The 16,421-nt window shown below is 33.0% G+C and overlaps 1 protein-coding gene across 1 annotated transcript; it reads left to right on the top strand.

The window, feature by feature from the left end:
- The first annotated feature begins 1,289 nt into the window (after positions 1-1,289).
- LOC141834725 (serine/threonine-protein kinase VIK-like) lies at positions 1,290-14,756 on the top strand. The gene is made up of 11 exons (XM_074722070.1): positions 1,290-1,711; positions 2,371-2,445; positions 2,540-2,656; positions 5,053-5,147; positions 10,396-10,516; positions 10,612-10,691; positions 10,859-10,918; positions 10,990-11,111; positions 11,189-11,274; positions 11,350-11,465; positions 14,300-14,756. Exons 1-11 carry the CDS (start codon positions 1,382-1,384, stop codon positions 14,424-14,426), a joined length of 1,329 nt encoding a protein of 442 aa, XP_074578171.1. The 5' UTR covers positions 1,290-1,381; the 3' UTR covers positions 14,427-14,756.
- The last annotated feature ends 1,665 nt before the right edge of the window (positions 14,757-16,421 follow it).

Raw genomic sequence — 16,421 nt, 5'->3', positions numbered from 1 at the left:
TAGGTTGGAGGACTAGATGTCAATTAATTTTGTAAAATAAATATTTGATATCTTAGTGAGACATTACAATATTAATTTTGAATAATAAAATAATATTTGAGCTAGTTCTGATAAAGATACAACAGTGTAGCAATTACAGAACAATAGCTGCTATAGCTAAATTAGATTTGAACCTTGTAGTAATTACAAAACAATAACTGGTACAATTAGTTTAAACTAGTAGCTACTAGCTACTACAACTATATTATACCAGAATCTTATAGTAACTACAAAACAATAGTTGTTACAACTAGTTAGACTTTATCATTGTAGCAACTACGAATTAATAATTGCTACAACTATATTTGATTATGAACCTTGTGACAATTACATATCAACAGTTGTTATAGTAGACTAGACTTGAACCTTACAATAGCTACGGATCAATAGCTGCTACAACTACACTAGACTGCAAACATCAATACTTGAATCATTATGAACTTTGGACCTCATATAGTATTATAAACCATCAATGGAATCCTAAACCTAACCCTATAACCCTATCATAAACGACAAACATATCTTCGACAACATATAAGAATATGAGGAGACGATAAGCGATGGAGCTGATCTAAAAGACATCTGAGCAAGCAGAAGGGCAGTTCTTAATCTCGATAAATACCAAATCCTAAACACGTCATAAAATGCAAACATACCTACGACAAAGAGGGAATACGAGGAGGTGGTAGGCCGGCGGTGGGATGGAATTGATCGGTGAAGATTGAAAACGGTGAATGAGAGATTTCGAAGTAAGAAGATTCTAAAAGTTTGCTTTTTAAGAAACACAAAATACTAAAATTATTATTATTTTTTTCTGAACACCCAATCGATTTAAGGTTTCAATACGAAATGAGTTGCAAATTAATTAATCAAGCCCGAACGAAACCTGGATTGACTGTAGGAGGATAGTCCTCGGGACATAGCTGAGTTACGATTGTGGTCAATTGTAATTTTTTAATTTAAGAAGCCATAAATAGTCGTGGAACTGATCTGAGACCGTCGTGATAATGTATTCCACCTTAATACATGCATTAATACATGCAGAAGAGTGTAGGAGGATAAATATAAGATTGAATAATGACAAAGAATATTTTTTTAATTAAAAAGTAAAAGTTGAAAAAAAAATATGATGATTTTTGTCGCTTTATGTTCAATTAATTTTTTGGATTTAAAATTAATAATAATCCTTTTTACCTGGTGCTGCTTATACTTTTATATACAGAGAAAAGTAATGCGTCGGATAACAACAATTTAACGAACGGTCGCAGGCCAAGGATCCGTTTTCCCCCAAATCAGAAGAGAAGATCGTCGGCGATCCCGATTCCCAAAGTCAAGGAGGCCGATGAACAGCGACGAAGTGAACACCGCCGCTGGCGATGGCTCCGGAGGCAGCTCCGGCGAGGGGGCCTCGTCCTCTCCGCCGAAGGGCTCGGAGAAGCGGAAAGAAAAGGCGCGAGTTAGCCGCACGTCGCTGATTCTGTGGCACGCACACCAGAACGACGTCTCGGCCGTCCGCAAGCTCCTCGAGGAGGACCGCAGCCTCGTCAGCGCTCTTGACTACGACAGACGGACTCCGCTCCACGTTGCGGCCCTCCAAGGCTGGATCGATGTAGCCAAGTGCCTCCTCGAGTTTGGTGCCGACGTCAATGCCCAGGACCGGTGGAACAATACGGTGAGCCGCGTCTTTTGCCCTTTTCACCACCGGTTCGTTGGATCTTGGTTTGGATTTGTATCTCTGTTACCAAATCGCGATATATATATATTTTCTTCGTCGCGATATGCTGAATTCGATTAGTCGAGTTATGTGGATTTCTTTATCTTTCTTTCGTTACATAAATGGGATCCATCAAGTGAAGGATATTTTGTGTGGAGTGGGATCAGAGAAGGATAGAAAAGAGATGTTCAACTACTTTTCAGATAATTCGATTGGTTGAATAACGTTTTCTATCGTCATTAGGCATTTTTTCTATTTTTAATGTTTTGGAATATTTCTTGTGTTAATTGGGCTATTTTAAAGGAATGCCTGACTTTGATATTGTTTTGATTAATGGAGAAAGAAAAAGATGAGTACCTGGTATTACTGAATGCGACAATACTCCTGTGAAAGTTTTTTTAAATGATCCTACATAGGATAGATGTCTCTCTATGATCATTTGACTCCTATGATTACTTTTTACATGCTTGAATTCTCTGTCACAGTTATATTTGCTTATTTCTTTCACATATTTGAGGATACTGCTTTGTTTGCTTTATTTTTTATTTTATATTTTTGGACAATTGAAATACACATCTTCATTTAATTGTTCATGAACTTTTTCTGTTTGTTGACAGCCACTGGCTGATGCAGAAGGAGCTAAGAAGGAGGCCATGATCCATCTCCTAAAGTTAAATGGAGGCTTGTCTTTTGTGAGTTTACTGCCTTGATACTTTAGCATACTTTTGATTGTCAGATCTCTTCATTTTTTTAAAGAAAAACTACTTTTCTATGTTCACTTTGCAGGGACAAGATGGAAGTCATTTTGAAGCAAAGTCGGTTCCTCCCCCACTTCCTAACAAGTGTGACTGGGAAATTGACCCATCGGAGTTGGATTTTACAACCGCAACACTAATTGGCAAGGTTGTTCTTCCTTTTATTTCTTCCCCTTTTGCAAACATCATGGCATTTCATATTACCTCATAGCCTTGGCAGATCAGGCTGATACTGAAAGATTTGTAGTATTTCTGTTTCACATTTGTCTTAAGAGAGAACTGGTAGTTGGAGTTTGGATAAGCAAAGTTATATGTTTGTCAGTTCATTACGCTGTTTCATAGCAGGTGTTGATATAATTATAACTCAAATGCCTCAGCTGTGCCATAACTTAAGTTTTGTGCTTTAGGGGTGCATCCACTTGTATGAAAGTTTATTTTCTTAAACGTTAGAACTTTCTGTTAAGTTACTTTTATTATTCTTGGTCTTAGGTGCTAACCACGTAATTGTCCCGCTAAATTTACTTATTTTGGAGAAAGCAATATCTAAGCTTTATAATTCTAATAATTTGTTAGACCTTTGGCAACATGCTGGTGAATTTTAATATTTTTGCAGATACCACTGGAATTGTACTTATTTATGACATAGATGTTCGCAGTAGTCTTAAAACTCGAACATGTTCGATAATTTTTTGAGCCAAATTCGAGCCCATAATATTTTGTTCAATTGTTTACGAGCTGCTTGCAAACTTTTATTTATTATATTTTATTATATTACACAATAAACATATTTTTATTCTATTGCATACAACTTTGATGCAATAGCTTATTATTCCCTCTTCTATCTTTTCCTTTATTTATGAAGTGGCGATTAATCTTCACGTGCTTCGTTCTATAATGATGCACCAGGTTCTTTGCAATACTAATAGTTGATTAAGTATTGCAGAATATTTTCATAGGTTCTTTAATAACAATTCTTAATTCCTTTAAGAATCTTGTGTATATTGAATGAACATGTGAAATTAAAGGAATTAAGAATTGTTAAAGGAATTAAGAATCTTGTGCATTGCCTCCTTTGCTGATTGCTAGTGCCTTCATTCTGAGGCCTATGAGCAGTTAGGGCAGAATTTTCCACTTGATGTGTAGTGGCTGGAGTCCGTAGCATCACTTTTTTTCCTGCTTTCTTCTTTCTGAATCTTCGAAAAAACTTCTTGAAGGTTGAGTTTGACCTCATCCCTTAAATTCTTCCTCAGGATTTATCAAGATTTTTGTTGAGCTTGAATAAAAATTTGTACATTTGTTTCTTTTCAACAATTTGCCTATACTTGACTCTGTCTTTAGCACAATTCCATGAATGTTCTCTGCACATATCAACTTGCTGCCAATAATGTGAGAACATTAGGTCACTGTCAAATCTTCTTGTCACAAATCATGTAGAATATTTTGTATTTTGAACAATGTATTCTCCTTATTTGAATAAGTCCCCCTCATTATTTCTCAGATTTCTCTCACTGTCCCATATAGAAAAATCTTTTCTTATATCTCGTTGTTCATGGAATTAATTAACCACGACATTATGATTTTCTACTTCTAAATCTTGTGTTGTCTACCTTTGGAGGGGCTGTGCCTCCTGATAAATAATTGTGCTTTCATTTGCCACATATGAGCATCCTCATCTATTGGGACCATTGAAGATAATTGTGCCCATTGAGTTTGTGTCTTGTAATGAGGATTTGATTGCTGTTTGATATTCCACTAGCGTTGAAGACAATGAAATTTTCATGAGAGGTGATGTCAGATGTTGTGGAGGAACTAAGTCTTTCTGTGGCCATTCTGAATTTTGACGTTGATGTTGTGATGTCAGATGTTGTAGGGTAGGAAATAGATGATTGCTTGCAATATAACAAGCAAGGATTATCAACATTGATCAACAATGGAATATGTTCGCAGTTGTTCAATGCCTAGGACGAGAGATGACTAGGGTTTGGAGAGATGGCTAGGATTGATATGTTTATGTCAAGTAAATACCCTGTTGATGATTTATCTGTTTATATGTGAAAAGAGAGTTTTCATGCTTTGTCCATAGGTGTTCAATGTGTTTGCACGCTAGAACTTCACACAAACTTTCTGATTGAATGTTTTCACAGGTATAGTTTAAAAGCTCTATACTAGCTCTTCTCGAGTTTGTGTTTACTGTTGCTGCCTAGCACACGTTAGCCTTGGTTTGGAATTATGGATTTGAATAAGAGACAGCTGGTTGAAATTTCTTAGTGATGCATCGTAGTTTTCAAATTCTTTAAAAAGTGTCCATTTTTTAGTATTGAGTAATAACAGTGGTTAATGTTGCAAGTAGGATCAATCTACAGTCCTTTCCAGAATGATGCTTCTTCCTTTTCATTATTGTTTGAGCAGTTTTGACTCAAACTAATTTTCAGATTTAATTTGAAGTTCAATTAGGAAGTTTGGTGTTTGATGTTAAATTCTTCTGGTATTTGCATCTTACTAGTTATCCAAGTCTTACTAGAATGTTGTAGCTCATGGTTGCAGGGTTCATTTGGTGAAATCATAAAAGCCTATTGGCGTGGAACACCTGTGGCAGTCAAACGTATTCTTCCTTCTTTGTCAGATGACAGATTGGTGGTGTAAGATCCTAATGTTGTTCTATCTTCTAGAATTTGTAATTTTTGCTCTATTATTTATTGCAGAATTTTGAGCTTCTTATATGTTTGGAAATAAAATGATTATGTACCTTCAGAATTGAAACCCTTGGGGGGAAAAAAAAATCTAAGATTGGTTTTCAAGAGCTCATTGTTTTTTTTTTGTGAATTACTTTTTCTGACATAATGGAATTTCCTTCTTCACCCACATTGATTAGTTTAAGACCATGTATATTATCCTCTGTTAATTCTCTGCACGATTTCTTCCACTCATGAATTGCAATAAGTATGCTGTTATGTCAATTGGAAAGAATGTCTTATACGCTATTAGCATATAATATATGGCACCTATGTTTAGTCTCACATAAGTTGTCACATCCCTACACACCCACTATTAAATACCTTAGAATATTACAACAATGATCATCCATATAAAAAATGATGACGTTGAGAGGAAAAATAAGAACATCAATTGACATATTTTTCAAATGTTTCTTACAATTTCTAAAATATGCTATAATGACCTTATTACAACTATAAAAAAATGTTGTTAAGGAAATAGAGGTAAGCAACCATGTCTTAAGTACTTGAACTTTTCCCAATAGGTTTGCTAGAATAATAAAAGAACTACATTAAAGTAGTAGGGTAGTACTACAACCTTTTTCCTAATAGGTTTGCTTGACCACTTGCTAGAATTTCAAATATATATATATTATAGTTAGAGTTGTAAATGAACCGAACGTTCATGAACAAGCTTGGTGTTCGGCTTGGTAAGAGCTTGTTTATGTCCATTCAATACACACAAGATTAACTAAATAAACAAGCTTGAATAACTCGTGAAATTAAACGAACAAGCTTGAACACATATGTGTTCAGCTCGTTAATATTCGTGAGCAACATTGTGAATAACATTCGTGAACAATATTTATAAACTATATTCATTAATAAAACTCTTATCAACATGCTAAATAAAGAAAGAATATTTTAAAATGAATAGATATGTTTATATTATCAAACTCAATAACCAACCAAACAAGCTTAAAATGTAAAAGTTTCAAATAAGTTTGAATTGAGAGCTCGATAACATCTAAACGAGTCAAGCTCAAGTTCATAACAAAGAAACCAAGCCAAGCTTGAACAATCATTTCAAAAGTTTTGTTCATTTTTAGGCTTGGCTTGGTTATTTTATCAAACAAGCTTAAACGCCATAAAGTTCGGCTTGGTTTGACTTTGTTTACAACCCTAATTATAGTAGTAGGTCAACACAACCGCTAAGTTGAGTTTCCCTGGGTCAATGTGGATAAGTTAACAAATAATTACAAGCAAAGATTTATATGAAGGGTAAAAGATGCAAGCACCGACTCACCTAGTGGGATAAAGCTTGATTGTTGTTATTGTAAAAGATGCAAGCAAAATATTATATCACATCATAACAAAAGCATAAAACACATACACTCATCATGAATCATAACAAATGGCTAATGAAATTTCGACACTCCCTCAGACTGTGTACATACTTACCATTGTGTGCCATGAGTTCACGTTTACCCTTGCAAGAACAATGAACTCCATCACCATGTCTAACAACTCAAATCCTAAAAGATCATCACATGACATACTCTTGCATCGTGGGGCAACACGTGTCTAGGCATGCAAGGCAAGGAATAGAATTAACGTGTATAGACACTACAGTAACAACAATAACAATCAAGACTTATCCCACTAGATGGGGTCGGAAGGATGTATAGACAATATGAAAAAAAATTTATTATTATATTAAAATAATCAATTGAATTAATCTTGGTTTGAGTTTTCGAAGCTTCATATTCCTACAGGAACGTCATTTTACCCCTATTTAATGAATTAATATTAAATAAAAACTTTAGTTTAATAAACTAGAAATTTTAGTTTTAATTTAACCAAGCATTCTAGTTATACATTAATCAAAACTTTTATTTTTAAACTAGTAAACTTTTCTAAATTATTCAGAAACCTTGATTTAATTAATCTAGTAAGCCTTAGTTTGGTTAAACCAGTAACTTTTAGTTAATTTGAACAGAACGTTATTTTATTAAACAAGTAAACGTTGATCTAATTTAATCAGAGAACTTAGTTTAATTAATCTAGTAAACCTTAGTTTGATTAAATCAGCAAACTTATTGTTGATTTGAACAGGACTTTGTTTTATTAAAACAATAAACTTTATGTTTAAATTAATCAGAAACTTTGATCTAATTAAACCAAAAATTTAAATTTAGTAATTAATCATAATTTTAATTAGCCAAATCAGAAAATTTAGGTTAGTTGATTAAACAACATCTTAGTTTTTATTAAACTAGAAAACTTATGCTAATTAATTGACTAGAATCTTAATTAAATTAGAAATTCATGTAATGATTAAGTTACCAATTATATGGAATCTTGCAGATAAATTTAAGTTTGTGTATTGAATACTGATAATTAATTAATTTGTGAAATTATTTGACAACAAATAATACTATACAATTAGATTGTATATTGAATTAAGCATCTACCAGAACTATAGTATTGAACAAATAAATTTTCTCAAAAATTAAAAATTAAAGAAAATTAGATTATACATCAAAGGGGATCCAAAATTTCAAATATTTAGATAATTTAATCAATCAGCTTGAATTACTAATCAGATTATCCATATCAAATACTACAGCTAATTTTACATATAGAATTTATTTTCTAAGCTTATCGCACATAAAAAAAGAATAAAATACTTTATCAACAAATGTGAATAACAAATTAATTTTAATCAATTGAACTAGGTTTATACAAAATCAGAGTATAAATTTGAATCATCAACTATATGTTCATTCAACTGAGTAAAAGATATGAATATGAAGTTGAACATAAAAGAGGATGTCAATAGATTTTAAGAACTATCAAATTATAACAGAAAGAAAGATAATTAGTTGATTACACCTTTTTTTTAAATTTTTAGAATTAATAAAATAGGAGAAACTGGCAATTCCTAAAATAATCTTTATCCTTTTAAATTCAAAATTTAAAATTAGACAAGTAGATTTATGAAACATTCATACTTACAAGGATTTGTATTAATTTGAATTTAATAATTCTTGTTACTTGAATACAAAATAAATTCCTATCCTTTAATTATTATTTTAAAAAACAAAAAAAATGTAACAGAAATGGTAAATGCTAGTTGAGTTAATCTCTAACTAACTTAAATGAGTTTACTGCCATTTATATGAGTTTAGCATTATGAAATCTAGCACAACATTGTAATGAATCACATTTCTTATTAAGTTGTGTCTTATTCTAGTTATTAGAGACACCAATTTTTAGGCTTGGTGGGGAGTTCTTGTTAGTGCAATTGTGCCCTAAGTAGTCGAATTTGACCAATTGATTGATATTAAGGAGATTAAGATATTGGTTGGATTATTGGTGCAATCATGCTCGACCAAGTAGTTTTTATGTTTGGATGATAGGTTTAAATTAAAGTAATGTGATTTATAAAGTAGGTTAAGGTTGACCAGATACTTGGCAATTAGAGGACTTCAACAAATGTTAACATCTAAGGTTTCCAACATGTGTTGGCAGAAGAGAAATCCAAATAGGTCAAGAGTGAATTCTTATTTGGTAGTTGGATAAGTACAAGTAGACCGATAGTGACTTGATACTAGATAGATGGAAGGCTAAGCAGGTCAAGGTTGATCATATGCTTAGCGCATGAAATCTTGCTAGGTCAAGATGGATTGAATAGTAGGCAAATATGGAAAACTCGAAAGAAAGGCTTCTTGGTAGAGGAAGACTTGGAGGCTCCTCTTGGCAAATGAGGAAGTCCCGGAGGCGAGACCTCTTCACAAGATGAGGAAGTCTTAGAGCGAACTCTTAACAAGGAAAGTATAAGGTCAGTTGAGAGTGTATAGGTGACCTATACTTTGGGTTTTAGGCAAACTATGATTTTGGCAATGACTCGACATTAGATTGGTTGTATTCGATAATTTAGTTGACTTTATTTGATTTTAGTCAACTGGTGTGTAAGTTGACTAGGCACTCAACTTAGAATGATTTTCTTACGAATAGAATGATTTTGTTTAGTGTCGATTAGAAAGTTGGCTAAAGTTTTTAGAAGAAAATCATTGATCTGGTAGATCAGTCGAGTGAGAATAGTAGTCGAAGTATCCGTTGTAAGTAGAAGCATATCAAGTCGACTGATAGATTCGCTGCTAGGCAAAATCTTATGCTATCACAAAATTCAACTGAATAAAGGATAGTGGGTTGAACCAGATCAATATATTGTAGAAGAGCTCCATACTTGTATTGCTTTCTTTATTATATTGTTATTATTTTATTTACATGTTTTAGTCTCCTTATTTTAAGAATTTCTTTGCCTTCCAAAAGAAATTAGGAAGGAGAAAGATAGTGGGATTCAAGGGGTGACTCACCGATCAAGTCATAGGACATGGAATAGGAGTTGGGGTTCTGAATCACATAAAATAAAAGTATTAGCCTCATCTATTTCATTTTGTTATTTGTTTATGTATCTGCTATGCAACTAATAACTAACCAAGCAAGGACTTGAGTTGAGAGATTGCAATTTCATGTCATAGCTATTCACTGTCCTTCTAGCCGGTTCATCAATCTTGATAGTTTCAACAAATCTTTAATAGGGGGTTTTGTGTGTCTCACTTTGATTAGGAATTTGAGAGATTTCTATGGCTAAGCTACCACATAATTGTTGTATGGTAAACACATAAAGCCATGACACTGTTTCTTCAATGAAGGGGAGAGATCTCTTGTTAAAAATTATGCAAGTATGCAACAGTTCATTTCTTTTCCATCCTCATCCCTCAAAAAATCTGAATAGTCTTTCTTACGCTGGTTTGGTCTTTTATTATTAATTTTTTATGTCAGAGAAATGTGTTCTAGTAAAACCTGAATTTCCATACAATTGACATTTCCATATTTGGAATGGATCTTCCAAAATCATCTTCATCCAACTATTTGGAGTGGATTAAGATCCATCCTCATGGTTTTGATATTTTTAATGCTAGCTGTCAAGACCTAGCACAATCCTTGACATTTTTCATCAAGAATGCAACATGATATTATTGTACTATCATTTTAGCAGTTTAGTGACAGTTTTCTGTTTTAATTCAACCTTATAAAAATATGTTTTGTTCTAACAATGAAAACTCTGCTAGTATCTTCTTACTGTTCTCTTGTTATGATACAGCCAAGATTTCAGGCATGAAGTACATTTACTTGTAAAGCTACGCCATCCTAATATTGTCCAATTTCTTGGAGCTGTCACAGATAGGAAACCCTTGATGTTAATCACCGAATTTTTGAGAGGGGTTTGAAAATAATTTTCGTAGCCTGTTTTTTCCCCCTCCAAAGGGACAGCAAGATCATCTTGTTTGCTGAGTGATTTTTATCCCTTTTGTCTCAGGGTGACCTTCATCAGTTTCTAGAGGATAAAGGTCCACTTAGTCCATCATTGGCCATCAACTTTGCCCTAGATATGGCCAGGTAAATCTTACTTTGCAAGTATCTACAACTCAAATCACTTCGGACCTAAACTATATATGATTTGAATCAAATCTTCCCCACTTGTCTGAATACTAGTTGATTATGCAACTTTTTAACCGGGCATAGTAAGTTGTAGTTACTGATGTTTAATTTATACCATGAGACAGGGGCATGGCGTATCTCCATAATGAACCAAATGTTATAATACACCGAGATCTAAAACCAAGGTAAGTTCACTTAATGATCATTCTGCTGTTGGAGATCTTTCAGACGTTGATTTTGCTAATTGTACTATCAGGAATGTCCTTTTGGTGAATTCAAATGCAGACCATTTGAAGGTTGGAGACTTTGGATTGAGCAAGCTAATTAGAGTAGAACATTCGCACGATGTGTACAAAATGACTGGAGAAACTGGAAGCTGTGAGTGGCAAATACAGTTTATCAACATTGATTTCACGTGATTTAGTTAACTTCTGATTTGTATTCAAATAAACCAGATAGATACATGGCTCCTGAAGTATTCAAGCATAGAAAATATGATAAGAAAGTTGATGTTTTCTCTTTTGCGATGATATTGTATGAGGTATGCATATTTTTGAGTAGCAATTGACTTATCTATGCTTGGATGTATCCTTAACAATTTTTTATATTTACTCAGATGCTGGAAGGTGTTCCCCCATTTTCAGCCCATAAACCTTATGAAGCTGCCAAGCTTGTTGCTGAGGGAAAACGTCCATTGTTCCATAATAAAGGATATATTCAGGAATTGAGGGAGTAAGTATTGAAACTGTCTTCATTTTTTTTCACATTCATTTAAACCTTTTCCTCACTTTTTTTTCCTAATGAAATTTAATAAATTACACTTGCATTGGATTGTACACCATCCGACCCAACCTAGTGGGATAAGGTTTGGTTGTTGTTTTTATTATTGGATTGTACGTCATAGCATTGTTATGGAGGATTAAACTTGCCACAAGGGACCATCTGGATACATTTTCCTCACTTGCAACCACCACAAATTTTAAATCACCAACTGGTTGGAACAATTTGCCCAGTCATTTGATTAACAGAAACTATATACTTATGGCCTCTGAATATACTGCTATACTTAATTACAGGTTTTTCCTCTTCCTGTAAGTACATTTAAGCACTGGATAAGACAAAGGTTTGTGGTTTTCCCTCTTCCTGTAACTACTACTAAACACAGGATAAGGCCAAGGGTTTATAGTTTTGACCAACTATGGCTCTCCCATTGTTTCTGTGCGGATGCTCTAGAAGATTTATTTCTCTCACAATAGGATGCTTACCAAACAGACATAGTTTAAGTGCACTTAGACATCTCTGATATTCCAACATTGCCCACTTCTATAATCGTCACTATTTGGATGGGAAAATGGACCTACTGAATGGTTAATCTCCTCAACGATTAGAGCAGGCCATATGATATTTCATCAACCCTAATTCTCTAGTTTAGCCACTTTTAGAGTGTCTACTTGGAGGGAATGGATCCTGAATGGAGAGATAAAAAACCTTTTACTATGGATCTGAACCAAGGAGGAATACCTCAGCCTCTCCATCAAAATTGATCCATCCAAAATTGGACAGATCGATGAGGAAAATGAACTGAAGTGATAAAGTACATTATACCCTTTCTTCAATGAACACCATTCCCATTTGTTACTAATCTCTAGTTACTGGCAGTTGCCAAACTAGTTTTTGGTTGTGTGCAATTATTGAACATCGTAGGACATTGTTAGCCATTCCTACCATCTCATCTTGGAGTTGATAGGAGGTTGTTGATGAGGGGTGTCAATCTAGATGAAAGTTTTCTTTACCTCTTACTTTTGTCTCTTCATCCAAGTAAATTTGATTTTATCTCCTCTTCCCATCCCTTCCCTTCCCTTCCCTTCTATCCCACTCTCCCTCTCTGTCTGATCCTTTCTCGTCAATCTTGATTCCTCCAACTAAACATAACCTTAGTTTTGGATCAGATGTAAGTTATATGAATGCTTGAAACAAATAAACTTGAAGGTTTAAGTGACGAGTCATGCTGACAGACTCGAGCAAGGTTTTCTGCCTCGTTTTGCAATCTCATGAGACTCTATGTGATGCAGGGATAAATTTAAGCGCATTAGTGACCATCTAGAATACCGTGTGCCTTCATTCCTTGCTATCATGAAATAGAAAAGAGAAATTCCAAATAGAAAACTTTCTTATTAATATTTAATTCTTTAATGAATGTAACTTGGATGAAAGAGGTAGGTTATAATATCATGATCTCTGACTCTATGTGATAGATTTGAAGAAAATAGTAAAAAAAATTAAAATAAAATTTAGATCACGTGCTAATTTATTTTATTGGTTGAATTTAGCTTTTTAAATATTTCATTTTTTTTTATCATATCATTCTCCACCAAGAGAGCTCGACTCCATATGAGTTGTCATGATATTCCTTTGGTCTTTCCTTAGAATAATCTAAGAAAAAGTATGGTCATCTTTTAGCCTTCAAGGAATATAGTATTAGCTTTATTGTTGATTGTGGCAAACAACCTTACTCATGTTGTGTCTAATGGTATTAGAGCAAAGGCAACCAACTTCAGTTCCGTCTTTTGTTGTACTCTTCCCTCACCAATGGACGGTGTTATTAGCGTTCTAGGTCAAATTGTAAAATAATATGAGCGGAAAGCCTACTGAGCCTATACTTTTGTTGACTATATCAAAGATTTGGATATGGTAAATTAGGAATTTTTTCTCATAAATTAATTATACTTGCTTTCTATTCTTGATGTTTATATATAATTTGTTTTCTTGTACAAAAGTGAAAAAATATTTTCTTGATCTTTGTTTTCATTTCCTTTGACGAAAATGAGAGAGGGAAGGAAAAGACAAGACATTTTCTTAGTTTTTTTCCTTCTATATTGTATCCTTTCGATTTGTTTGGAAAACTTATTTTTGTGTGCAATATATAGTTCAAATTCGAATTTAGAAAAGTTTAAATCTTTTCAAATATATTTTTAATTAATATTTTTTATGGTACTAATAAATAAAATAAAATTTAATTTTTATCTCTCTCTTTCCTTTAAAAGAAGCAATCTGATGAAAAATATTTTCTTATGACATTATTTTTTCTACCTTTTTTTCTTTCCTTAACTATTTTCTTCCTTTCTAAGAAGTAAGGCCTTAGAAATGAAAGAAATTAGGAGACTTAAGGTTATGACTTGTGAGTTATATTTCAACTTCAACTACACACAAATTAGAAGACAAATAAAGACACACTAATATCTTTCATATATTTTTTAAATGGGATTGAGACTTGTTAAATTACTATAAATGGTGAAAGTTGCAGAGTGTAAATCACTATATTGAAACTAAAAACCAAGCTTCACCTTTGGACACAGGTATGAGCAATCAACAGAACGTTTCAATCCTAGTGCTCGACTTTGTTATACCATCTGTCTTGATTGTAGTACACCAGGATACTTATCCATTAATGTTTCCTCGAAGGGAAATAGGATACATACTTGATTGTAGTACACCAGGATACTCATCCATTAATGTTTCCTCGAAGGGAAATAGGATACATAATTTGGTATGTGACTTGTTTGCAGCTTGACAGTGCAATGTTGGGCTATGGATATGAATAAGAGGCCAACCTTTCTTGAGATTCTCAGGACACTTGAAAAGCTGAAAGAGAGCCTGCCATCAGATCACCACTGGAACATTTTCGCTCAGTAGAACACCCAAAGCTTCTTTCTTCTTTTTGCTATTTTTGTGCTTTTGTAATTGAATCCAGTTAGAAATTTGTCCTTTCGATAATTAGACCTGCTACATAGAGTTTTTTCCCCCAGACTTGGGATCTTCCATTTCCCTTCTTCCGTCTGGATGCATAAGCAGTTGCAAAAATACTCTGCTATACTCCATCTGTCTGTCAGGAAGAAGTTTTTTCTGCAAATTGTTGTCGTTTTAAGAAATTGTAGATGCAAACATCCGCTCCTTACTTGAGATTCTTTGTAAATGGACTGTGACAATTTTATCGTGTGAAACCATGAACGACCAGCTTCATCACCGAGGGATATATTTTGATACTGGATGAGAGAATTTTTCTGAATGTGATTGATTGGTTTCTCTAAGTTTAAATGTGACTACATGAACTGAAATATCAGAATCTTAAATTATTGGAATAATGGTGGAAGATTTATGTCTGTATTCAAATAAATACTTAGTGCAATGATAAATAAGTGCTTACCTAACTATTTGACTTTAAGGAGTAAAATATTTAATCATATGCCAATCATCTGTTTTTGTTTTGTTTTTCTCACAGTGCTGCTAGTGAACTCTATTAATTGGAATTTTGAAAAAAGAAAACACAATGACCTTGCTAGACGACATCTCTTCTCTAATATTTCATTGTCAAACAATCATTTGTCTGCTCATTTAATCACAAACAGACATTGGAACTTTATCTAGTAAAAAATAACCATTTGAACTAGAATTTTTTTCTTTTCTTCACGATTCGCCTCTTCATTTTAGACAGTATTTTGGGTTTCAATTTGAGGGAATTTAGGAAAAAAGATTATTTTGAATTTTAGCATCCACACTTGTAGTTTTCAAGGGGAGATTTTCAACTAGTGCACCAGTGTCTTCAATGTCTTTTATCAAGTACCTTAATCATTATTTTTTATGTTTAGTGTTTTGCATAATAAGTTGAGCATCATCAACAGATATCTATAATTTAGCTCGAGGCATGTGTTGAGTCAGTGTTAATAGTTTAGACCCATTGTAGTTATTAGGCAATTTATGATGGTCATTGCTATCACCATATTGACTACATTTTCTATTTTATTTTTTTCAAACTCTTTGATGTAATCAAATTCAATCAATCAATTTCAATTATATTTTTTTGATAATCCAAGTAAAGATTCGAATTCTCTGATCCTCTTATTTATTATCTTAAATATTTTATCATTGTACTATACTTATGAAGATAATTTAAGTTACATTTATTGCTTGGAGATTAATTTTATTGCGTATGTATTTGTCTTTTTTTTTGACAATGTTCTTTTTTATAATATTAGTTCAAATTAAAATAAAATAATTTTATTCTTACCTTGAAGAAGTCAATATTAATTTAAATAAAATGTTATCATGTTATACATCTATCAGCACTTCATAAACCCCTAGTGTTATTATTATTATTATTTTTGTCAAATATCTCTAGGTAAGTATCTAATCCTCCATAATATTCTTAGATTTTTGTCAAGTATCCAATCAAATTTAACCTTCTTAATATCTCATTTAACCATTTAACATATTAATCAAACATCAAAATCTAATTCGAACTTAGTCAACCTTGATCAAAGGTTAATTACACCAACAATACCAACTTATGAATCCTTCTCAACTATGCATAGATTTAATTAGAATAGTTGTTTATCAAATTGTTATATGTTTACATTTACCAAGAGAGATAAGTCCTTTGTCAACCATGCATCTCGAGGTGTACTAGTTGCTTTGTTCTTTAGGTCAGGGGTAGTAGTGTTCACTTGCCTAGTCGATTTGATTTATTAGGACTTTCTTGATTGAGTTATCTGCACATTCAATAGAGCCATTAGATCACAATGATACTTAACCTTAAATTGTTGCCAACATTAAAATATAGATTCTGATGCTCCTTATACCAACATTGATAATGGATGTTCTAGAGAAATAGTCTCCATGCATTGGAAGCCT

The sequence above is a fragment of the Curcuma longa genome, chromosome 9 (genome assembly GCF_044706935.1).
Source record: "Curcuma longa cultivar G26 ecotype Majalengka, Jawa Barat chromosome 9, ITB_CL_G26_1.1, whole genome shotgun sequence".
Classification (NCBI taxonomy): Eukaryota; Viridiplantae; Streptophyta; class Magnoliopsida; order Zingiberales; family Zingiberaceae; genus Curcuma; species Curcuma longa.
This window is presented reverse-complemented; position numbering and strand designations above follow the sequence as displayed.

What these genes read in the sequence shown, in the direction of transcription:
- LOC141834725 (XM_074722070.1), top strand. Translation starts at nt 1,382, where the DNA reads ATGAACAGCGACGAAGTGAACACCGCCGCTGGCGATGGCTCCGGAGGC. An exon ending in TCAGATGACAGATTGGTGGT is followed by an intron (nt 5,148 to 10,395) that starts GTAAGATCCTAA and finishes GTTATGATACAG; the next exon opens with CCAAGATTTCAGGCATGAAG. An exon ending in CACCGAGATCTAAAACCAAG is followed by an intron (nt 10,919 to 10,989) that starts GTAAGTTCACTT and finishes TTGTACTATCAG; the next exon opens with GAATGTCCTTTTGGTGAATT.